Raw genomic sequence first — 11,190 nt, 5'->3', positions numbered from 1 at the left:
TTTAAAGTGGCTGTGACTTGTCAAGTCGCATAGATTTGAACGGCTTCTATTGAAATGCATGAATTGTGTGTCCAGAGTTGCATGACAAGTTGCACAAGTGTGAATTAGCCTAAGGCCCCGTACACACGACCGAACATGTTTGCTGAAACTGGTCCGCGGACCAGTTTTAGCAGACATGTTCGGTCGTCTGTACAGCCGAGCGGACAGGATTCCAGCGTACATTTGCCCGCCGGGCCTTTTTCCAGCGGGCAAATATTTCTAAACTTGTTTAGAAACAGCCCGCTGGAATCCTGTCCGTCGGACATGTTCGGTCGTCTGTACAGACTTACCGTACATGTCCGAGCGGCCGCCATCCCTCGCATGCGTCGAATGACTTTGACGCATGCGTGGAAGCATTAAACTGCCAGGGCCGCGCACGTCGCCGTGTCATCTTCGCGGCGACGGTGCGGCCGCGTATGGTGTACGCGCGGATTTCTGTATGACGGTGTGTACAGCCATCATACAGAAACCCCCGGGCGAACATGTACGCTGAAAACGGTCCAGCGGACCGTTTTCATCGTACATGTTTGCCCGTCTCTACGAGGCCTTATAGTCACGTTTGGAACCATGAAAACACAGACAAGATATCACAAACACTTAAATAACCCGGGGTGATTTATTTTAAAAAAAAGTTTAGGAAAACATGAACACAGTTGAAAAACAATATTCTCCCATCCCAAGTCACAAAATCAGGTTGGCTGTGAAATTAAATACATTATTACTGACACATTCATAGTAAGAACATTTAATCGATCTATAAAATGTAGAGGAGAGGTCTCTACAGCTCGGTCTTCAGGAGGATCTTGGCCTTCTTCATGTTCTCAAAAACTGAAAATAGAAAAGGAGTCATAATTAATATTAGGTGATAACAAATAAAAAAAACTTAAAGGATCAATCCACTATAAAGTGATAGTTCTGGGTGGGGCATGGCGAGCTGATTGGCCCAGTGGTTTTCTATACCTCTGGCCCCGTACAGACGAGGGGTTATCCGATGGAAACGGTCCGCCGGACCGTTTCCATCGGACATTTCCCCTCCGGATTTTGACCCGATGGCTTGTACACACCATCGGATCAAAATCCCCGCGGAAAACATCCGGGGTCACGTGTCGCGCCGTCGCTGCGTCATCGTCATGCGTGACGCTGGAAGGTAAATACTTACACGCATGCGTGGAATCATTACGACGCATGCGAGGGATGGGAGCGGACGGACTGATCCGGTGAGTCTGTACAGACGACCGGAGCAGTCCGCTGGACTGGATTCCAGCGGATAGATTTTGTAGCAAGCTACAAAATTTTTATCCGCTGGGAATCCGTCGGCTGGATTTTTATCCGCCGAAAATTGTCCGCTCGGGCCTACACACGACCGGATCTATCCGCTGGAACTGATCCGCGGATAGATCCGGTCGTGTGTACGGGGCCTTAGGCTTTGCAGCTGTTAGATCTTCCCAGTAAAGTGAAGAGTCTAGGGCCCGGATTCAGAAAGGAGATACGCCGTCGTATCTCTGAGTGTGCGGGGTCGTAACTATGCGACTGATTCATAGAATCAGTTACGCATGGATTTCCCTAAGATCCGACCGGCGTAAGTGTCTTACACCGTCGTATCTTAGGCTGCATATTTACGCTGGCTGCTAGGTGGCGCTTCCGTATATTTACGCGATGAATATGCTAATTAGGTAGATACGCCGATTCAGAAACGTACGTCCGCCCGGCGCATTTTTTTACGTCGTTTACGTTAGGCTTTTTTTGGCGTAAAGTTACCCCTACTATATGAGGCGTAGCCAATGTTAAGTATGGACATCGTTCCCGTGTTGAGTTTTGAAAATTTTACGTCGTTTGCGTAAGTCGTTCGCGAATAGGGCTGTACTTAAGTTACGTTCACGTCTAAAGCAATGACGACTTGCGGCGTAATTTCGAGTATGCGCACTGGGATTTTTTCACGAACGGCGCATGCGCCGTTCTTAAAAAAAAGTCAAGTACGTGGGGTCACAGTGAATTTAAATAAAACACCCCCACATCATCCCCATTTGAATTAGGCGGGCTTACGCCGACACACATACGTTACGCCGCCGTAACTAAGGGCGCAAGTTCTTTCTGCATACGGAACTTGCGCCCTAAGTTACGGCGGCGTCCCGTATCTGAGATACGTTACGCCGCGCCGACAGATACTCCAATGTATCTGAATCCGGCCCTAGGAGTGCAACCTTCCATGATAGTAGGTGGGCGGAGCTGGGAACCAAGGTGTAACTATTTCACTGCTAAAGTCTCTATGATATAAGTGAAGATGGTGGGCAAGAAATAGATATTGGGGAACTGATGTTACCAATGGCTGTCGCTGAGCCAATGAGGAGGGTGAGTCGCTGTTTTCACGCACATCATTGGATCAAGATCAGCCTCTGGTAAGTATTGGGGGAGCTTCTGCGTAGAATGCATGAAGGTTAAAAAAAACGTCAGCCTCTAGAGAAGTGGTCTGAAAACTGTGGCCCGGTGCTTGCCTTTACCTGGCCCTTGGGGCATATTCCTCCCATTGATATGGGACACTATTCTGCCACGACACCAACAATGGGGCACTATTCCTCCCAAAGATACCAATGATGAGGGCACCATTCCTCCCAATGATGGGGCACTATTGCTACCAATGATACCAACGATGTGGCACCATTCCTCCCAATTATACCAACGATGAGGGCACCATTCATCACAATGATACCAACGTTGGTATTATTCCTCCCAATGATACCAACGTTGTATCATTCCTCCCAATGTTAAAAAACAATGGGGCACCATGCCTCCAAATGATACCAATGATGGGTCACTATTCCTTCAAATTATGGGTCACTATTGCTCCCAATGATACCAACGATGTGGTACCATTCCTCCCAATAATACCAACGATTAGGGGACAATTCCTCCCAATGATTCCAATGGTGGGGCACTATTCCTTCAAATTATGGGTCACTATTGCTCCCAATGATACCACCTTTCCTCCCAATGATACCAATGTTGGTATTATTCCTCCCAATGATACCAACGACGGGGCACTGTTCCTTCCAATGATGCCAACAATGGGGCATTATTCCTACCCCAATACCAAATGTGGCGATGCTTACTCCCACTAATGCCAGGAAAATTTCTGCACCCACTGGCCACAGTCCGGCCCTCCTAAAGTCTGAAGGACAATAAACTGGCCCCTTATTTAGAAAGTTTGGAGACCCCTGCTGTGGAACCACTTTAATGGAAAAAAAAATGCTTTTATGTAACCAAAAAAATAATTGAAACAAAAAGTGGTCAAAATGCTCCACCAAAAACATTACAACTTTTTCATTACCAACCAACCCCCCACCCAACCCCCAACCCCATTTCCATGGAGGGGACCGGGAAGGGCAAGGACCCCTCTTCCACACTTACGCAGTTCGATGTCTTCAGGCTCGTAGGTGTAGCGGTGGTTGGAATATTTCCCGGGAATATCAGCTCTGACCACAAGGGAGGGATCTGGGGAACATAAAAGATACAAATACAAGTTATTATAATACAAGAAGCCTCATACTAGGGATGGAAGGAATCGTATTAAAGAGAACTGAGAACAATGTAAAACCCATTCCCAGCAATGTTTGGATGCAGTGTCTGGGATCTTCCATATCTATGGCACCACCATGGTAAGATATTCAATGATTAGAATCAGAACCCAAAGCCCAGCGCAGAACATGCAGTGTAAACAAAGCTCAGCACGGAGCATGCAGTGTAAACAAAGCCCAGTAGAGAGCAAAGCACTGGAGGGATGTAAACAAATCCCAGCACAGAGCAAAGCACTGTAGGGATGTAAACAATGCCCAGCACAGTGCATGCAGTGTAAACAAAGCACAGTGCATGCAGTGTAAACAAAGCCCAGAGCAAACGCACTGGAGGGATGTAAACAAAGCTCAGCACAGAGCATGCAATGTAAACAAAGCGCAGCACAGAGCAAAGCATTGGAGGGGTGTAAACAAAGCCCAGCACAGAGCAACGCACTGGAGGGATGTAAACAAAGCTCAGCACAAAGCATGCAGTGTAAACAAAGCCCAGCACAGAGCAAAGCACCGGAGGGATGTAAACAAAGCCCAGCACAGAGCAAAGCACTGGAGGGATGTACAAAAAAGCCCAGCACAGAGCAAAGCACTGGAGGGATGTAAACAAAGCCCAGCACAGAGCATGCAGTGTAAACAAATCACATCACAGAGCATGCAGTGTAAACAAAGCCCAGCACAGAGCAAAGCACCGGAGGGTTTCAAGCAAAGCCCAGCACAGAGCATGCAGTGTAAACAAAGCCCAGCACAGAGCATGCAGTGTAAACAAAGCCCAGCCCAGTGCATGCAGTGTAAACAAAGCACAGCACAGAGCAAAGCACTGGATGGATGTAAACAAAGCCCAGCACAGAGCATGCAGTGTAAACAAAGCACAGCACAGAGCATGCAGTGTAAACAAAGCACAGCACAGAGCATGCAGTGTAAACAAAGCCCAGCACAGAGCAAAGCACAGGAGGGATGCAAGCAAAGCCCAGCACAGAGCATGCAGTGTAAACAAAGCCCAGCACAGAGCATGCAGTGTAAACAAAGCCCAGCACAGTGCATGCAGTGTAAACAAAGACTGTGATGCATCTCAGGTCTGATTTTTGACATAATGGGGGAATACAACGAGGGATATTTATTCAAAGCACTAGAACTAGAAAACTTACCAACAAATACAATCTTTGGCACGTACTGTCCATCCAGGATAAGGTTTTTGTCGGTTGGGTCGAACTATAAGACATAAAATGAACAGGCGTTAACCAACCTTGATAAAGATTACCAGAATTTTCTATACCAGCCATTGTTATTATTTTCTATACATTTCAAAACCACCTTTCTATTCATATCCAGAGAATTTCATGCTCCGCCCACAGACGTGATGTCACAGCACCCCGCTCGTCCCCCTGCTCCTACCTACCGGCTCACTGCCTCATCCAAATCTGCAGATAGTATTAGGCTCAGTTTCTGCCCGCCTGTCACATAGAATCTTTTGCTAAGGGACCCGAGTGTCTAATGAGAAGTCTGGGGGGGGGGCCGTTATTTACAGATTTTGTTTAGGCATTTTGTAGAAAAATGTAAATCTCTACATGTCCATGACTCCGGCTTTCCCTTTAGTTTAGTACAGATGTACCGGCTCCTCTTCTACCCCAAAACTGCTTACCCTGATTTCACCGCACACTGTGAGCTTCTCACAATATGCATTAAAAAAAAATGTTTTGGGATTGATGTCAGTAATGGAAATTGGAACACTTTTATTCAAAAAAATTATAATGAAAGTTATTAGTCATGTTAATGAGGGGGATGGGGAGGATCCATGAATGGAAAAAAAAATAGAAGCAGAATAAACTGCGAATTTACTAATACAAGGTGGGAGATCACCCAGAATCCACATAATGTCATCACAGTCCGCTGGGTGCCATTGGAGGAGGAGGAGGATGATGAGGTCACTGACAAGAGGAGGAGGAGGATAATGAGGTCACTAACAAGAGGAGGAGGAGGAGGATGATGGGGTCACTGACAGGAGGAGGAGGAGGATGATGAGGTCACTGGGAGGATGAGGAGGAGGAGGATGATGAGGTCACTGGGAGGATGAGGAGGAGGAGGAGGATGAGGTCACTGGGAGGAGGAGGAGGATGATGAGGTCACTGGGAGGAGGAGGAGGAGGATGATGATCAGGTCACGAGGAGGATGATGATGAGGTCACGAGGAGGAGGATGAGGAGGAGGAGAAGGAGGATGATGAGGTCAGGAGGAGGAGGAGAATGATGAGATCAGGAGGAGGATGATGAGGTCACTGACAGGAGGAGGAGGATAATGAGGTCACTGACAGGAGGAGGAGGAGGGTGATGAGGTCACTGGGAGGAGGAGGATGATGAGGTCACTGGGAGGAGGAGGATGAGGAGGAGGAGGAGAAGGAGGATGATGAGGTCAGGAGGAGGAGGAGGAGGATGATGAGGTCAGGAGGAGGAGGAGGATGATGAGGTCAGGAGGAGGAGGAGGAGGAGGATGATGAGGTCAGGAGGAGGAGGAGAAGGATGATGAGGTCAGGAGGAGAAGGAGGAGGATGATGAGGTCAGGAGGAGGAGGAGGATGATGAGGTCAGGAGGAGGAGGATGATGAGGTCAGGAGGAGGAGGATGATGAGGTCAGGAGGAGGAGGATGATGAGGTCAGGAGGAGGAGGATGATGAGGTCGAGGAGGAGGAGGAGGAGGATGATGAGGTCGAGGAGGATGATGAGGTTGAGGAGGAGGATGAGGAGAAGGATGAGGATGAGGAGGAGGAGGAGGAGGAGGAGGAGGAGGATGATGAGGTGGAGGAGGAGGTAGAGGAGGAGGATGATGAGGTCGAGGAGGATGATGAGGTCGAGGAGGAGGAGGAGGATAATGAGGTCGAGGAGGATAATGAGGTCGAGGAGGAGGATAAGGAGGAGGATGATGAGGTGGAGGAGGAGGTCGAGGAGGAGGAGGAGGAGGAGGAAGAGGTCGAGGAGGAGGATGATGAGGTGGAGGAGGAGGTCGAGGTGAAGGAGGATGAGGTCGAGGAGGAGGAGGATGATGAGGTCGAGGAGAAGGATGAGGTCGAGGAGGAGGAGGAGGAATAACTGACACCCCCGAGGCTACAGAGGCGCTACAACCTCATCCCACGGGAATAGTAATTGACCTCCCCAGATCATGAATAGGAAACTTTATTCCTGCAAATAATGGCCACAAAACTGAACAATGACACCAAAGATGAGGAGGAGGGGCTTTGTTACAGTGGAACGGCGTGGACCAGTTAAGACTGACACAGTGGGAGACCCTCACGCGAGTATAAGCCGAGGGGGGCTTTTTCAGCATAAAAAATGTGTTGAAAAAGACGGCTTAAACTCGAGTATATACAGTAAATATGTTCATGGAAAATAGAATGAATCAGGCAAATACCACATATAATGATCATATGAAATACTGTACAGTAAAACCTTGGATTGCGAGTAACGCGGTTTACGAGCGTTTCTCAATACAAGCTTTTTTTTTTTTCTTTAAATCCTGACTCAATTTGCAAGCATTGTCCCGGAAGACAAGCATGATTCAAGCCTCTGCAGCTCCCTAAGCATGGGGAAAGTGCCAGAAAATGCCTAACAATGTCCATGTGGATGAAGCTAAAATCTTCTACTAAAAACAACCATATAAATTTTGAGTGAACTGGCCCTTTAATTGTACTTTATTGGGGTTCCTTATTCTGCTCTCACCCCCTCTACAGGACAAACAGAAGAAGACACACAGCCGATCCCCACCAGTGACGTCCCCAATACTCACCATGACATTGATGAGGATGAATTCTTCAGCTATTTTCTGGATTCCTTTGTGTTCAGCGAATGCTTTCTTCAGGGCTGCAGGGAGCAGATCATAAAATGATTACTATGTAATGTACAATGTATTATTTAATTACTGTTCTGTAACATTATACACGGCGGTGCTGATCCAGGCACTCTGTCCTCCTTCCGCCACGGCGCACCACTCATCCATTTCTAATTAAATCCTGTATAATGCGTTACTTATCGCGGTTTGGGGAATAATGGAACTTACTAAAAACAGCCAAATATTGGCCGTGTCTTCTGGGGAATGGGGAGCGCTGCCTTCTGTGAACTGTGTGTTTCCCCAAGGAGCAGCCGCCCATTCATACAGCGCTGCGAGACTTGTGCATGCGCAGTAGGAATCGGGCAGTGAAGCAGCAAGGCCCCACTGTCTGTTTCACTTAGTGAGAATGGCGGCGCCGGGACCTTCCACGATCGAGGGATCGGCATCGGGTGGGGGGGGCGGCATCAAGGGTGCCTAGGAAAGGTAAGTGTCCTTATTAAAAGTCAGCAGCTACAGTGTTACAAACTGCTACAAGCTGCTGACTTAAAAAAAAAAAAAATTGCGTGTGGAACCCCGCTTTAACCACTTGAGAGCCGCGCTATAGACGAAAGACGTGCGGGGTGGACGTCCCTGAACGGCCTGCTATTTACATTCCCCGCGCGCGCGGCCAAGGGGGCGCATCGGGAAAAATAAATGTGCCCGGCGTGTCTCACGTGATGCCGATGCGCGTGCCTGGTGGCCGCGATGTCCGCCAGGTACCCGCGATCGGCGGTGACAGCAGGGACGTGGAGCTCTGTGTGTGTAAACACAGAGCTCCACGTCCTGTCAGGGAGAGGAGACCGATGCTGTGTTCCTTGTACATAGGGGCACAGATCGGTCACCTCCCCCAGTCAGTCCCCTCCCCCCACAGTAAGAATCACTCCCAGGGAACACATTTAACCCCCTCCTCGCCCCCTAGTGTTAACCCCTTCCCTGCCAGTCACATTTATACAGTAGTCAGTGCATTTTTATAGCACTGTTCGCTGTATAAATGTGAATGGTCCCAAAATAGTGTCAAAAGTGTCCGCCGCAATATCGCAGGCCTGACAAAACTCGCAGATCGTCATTACTGGTAAAAAAAAAAAAATCATAAATCTATCCCCTATTTGTAGGCGCTATAACTTTTGCGCAAACCCATCACTAAACGCTTATTGCTAATTTTTTTTTACCAAAAATATGTAAAAGAATACATATCGGCCTAAACTGAGAAAAATCATTTAAAAAAAAAAAAATGGGATATTATTATAACAAAAAGTAAAAAAAATATTGGGCCAGATTCAGGTACATTGGGCGTACCTCTGCGGCGGCGTAACTTATCCGATTTACGTTACGCCGCCGCAAGTTTTTCAGGCAAGTGCTTTATTCACAATTCACTTGCCTGTAAAGTTGCGGCAGCGTAGCGTAAATCACCCGGCGGAATTCAAATTTGGCGGGTAGGGGGCGTGTATCATTTAAATGAAGCGCGTCCCCGCGCCGAACGAACTGCGCATGCGCCGTCCGTAAAATATCCCAGTGTGCATTGCTCCAAATTACATCGCAAGGACGTCATTGGTTTCGACGTGAACGTAAATGACGTCCAGCCCCATTCACGGACGACTTACGCAAACGACGTAACTTTTTAAAATTTTGACGCGGGAACGACGGCCATACTTAACATTGGCTGCGCCTCATATAGCAGGGGCAACTATACACCGGGAAAAGCCTAACGTAAACGTCGTAACTTTACTGCGTCGGCTGCGCGTACGTTCGGGAATTCGCGTATCTAGCTAATTTGCATACTTGATGGGGAATCCAACGGAAGCGCCACCTAGCGGTCAAAAAAAAAATTGCCGTTTAGATCCGACGGCGTAAGAGACTTACACCTGTCGGATCTAATGGATATCTATGCGTAACTGATTCTAAGAATCAGTCGCATAGATACGACGGCCTAGATTAGGACTTACGACGGCGTACATGGCCCTGCGCCGTCGTAAGTCCTATGAGAATCTGGGCCATTGTGTTTTTTTTTTTTTGTCTTTTTTTGTTTATAGTGGAAAAAATTAAAACCGCAGAGGTGATCAAATACCACCAAGGAAAGCTCTATTTGTGGGTACAGTGTTGTATGACTGCGCAATTGTCATTCAGTGCTGAAAACTGAAAATTGGTCTGGGCAGGAAGGGGGTTTAGGTGCCCATTAAGGAAGTGGTTAATAAAAATTAAAAATGATAAATAAATAAGTACAAACCAAACAGCTAAAAAGGGTTTTAACCATTTCATAGTCTATCAGAAAAATCGACTTTATTATACTTTGCTTACCAGGCGCATTGAGCCGAGTTGGATTAATGCAGACTCAATGCAATAGCGACCACAGCCTCTCGGATAGAGACTGTGAGATTGAATAGGATAACCGGGTGACACCAGAAATGCCAATTCATCTGCCATGTCTCTCTGGGGTCACTCAGTGTTTGGAATGTGACCACTTTACAGGCTTCCATCAATGAAAAAGAGATTACTTACATTGTGAATGTGGACAGTCTTCTCTGTGGTTAATCAACATCAAAGGCTTGTTTCTGTAAAGCGAGAACAATTCCCATAAATATTTGATTGATATACAAAGTACTAGAATTAGAACTGTTGTGTTATTATTGTGTACAATAAAGTAGACATGTGCAGAAAGAAAACATTTGTTTCAATTCGTTTCAGTATTTTCATCAATTTGTTTAGTTAAATTTGTTTAATTATTTTTCGTTTAATTATTTTTCGGAATTTGTTTCGCTTATTCGAATTCATATGTTTTTCGATTTGATTTAGATCTTGATTCAACATTTCTAGAATTCAGAGGCATCCTGGATATTGCCATTAAAATAATAGAGCAAAATACATTTTCTATGGCAATTTAAAATGTGAATGTTATACATTATAGATATAAATAATAATAATAAATACCTTAATACATTTGCTAATAAAAATAGATATTAATTTGAATAAAATTGCAAAATGTTATGAGTAGTAATTTTTTTTCCCCGCTTAGGAGTTAATTGTGATTTATTTATTTTGCTATGGAAATAGATATAAAAATAGATATTAATTTCAATAAAATTGCAAAATGATTCGTGTAGCAAATGTATACTCCCCATTTATTCTTTCCATTTAGGAACTAATTGTGATTTTTTTTATTATTATTATTTATTTTGCTATGGAAATCGTGGGCCAGATTCACAGAAAAAGTACGCCGGAGTATCTGCTGATACTCCGGCGTACTTTCAAATTTGCCGCGTCGTATCTTTAGTTTGAATTCTCAAACCAAGATACAACGGCTTCTGGCTTCGATCCGACAGGCGTACGCCTTCGGATCGTAGGTGAAATACATCGGCGACCCGCTGGGTGGAGTTTGCGTCGTTTTCCGCGTCGGGTATGCTAATTAGCTGTTTACGGCGATCCACGAAGGTACGCGCGTTCTTTGTATTCTCTTACGTCGTCGCTAGTCGGCTTTTCCCAGCGTAAAGTTACGGCTGCTATTTCGTGGCTTATATTTAGACTTGTCATGTTAAAGTATGGCCATCGTTCCCGCGTCGAATTTTAATTAATTCATTTTTTGGCGTAAGTCGTCCGTGAATAGGAAAGGACGTAACGCACGTCGCCATTCAAAAGATTACGTCGGTGCGACGTCATTTTCCGCAAAGCACGGCGGGAAATTTCAAAACGGAGCATGCGCAGTACGTTCGGCGCGGGTACGCGCCTAATTTAAATGATACA

At 46.2% G+C, this 11,190-nt stretch overlaps 1 protein-coding gene across 1 annotated transcript in view; it reads right to left on the bottom strand.

Annotated features, from left to right (window-relative positions):
• Positions 1-635: 635 nt before the first annotated feature.
• LOC120939846 (anterior gradient protein 2-A-like) overlaps positions 636-11,190 on the bottom strand; it is a 15,115-nt gene continuing 4,560 nt past the window's right edge. The window contains exons 4-8 of the mRNA XM_040352243.1: positions 9,952-10,004; positions 7,375-7,448; positions 4,748-4,811; positions 3,445-3,528; positions 636-867 (exon numbers count right to left, since the gene is read on the bottom strand). Of these exons, the coding sequence (XP_040208177.1) occupies positions 818-867; positions 3,445-3,528; positions 4,748-4,811; positions 7,375-7,448; positions 9,952-10,004 (325 nt within the window). The 3' untranslated portion in view covers positions 636-817. The remainder of the gene's footprint in view (positions 868-3,444; positions 3,529-4,747; positions 4,812-7,374; positions 7,449-9,951; positions 10,005-11,190) is intronic.

The sequence above is a fragment of the Rana temporaria genome, chromosome 5 (genome assembly GCF_905171775.1).
Source record: "Rana temporaria chromosome 5, aRanTem1.1, whole genome shotgun sequence".
In the NCBI taxonomy this organism is placed as follows: Eukaryota; Metazoa; Chordata; class Amphibia; order Anura; family Ranidae; genus Rana; species Rana temporaria.
This window is presented reverse-complemented; position numbering and strand designations above follow the sequence as displayed.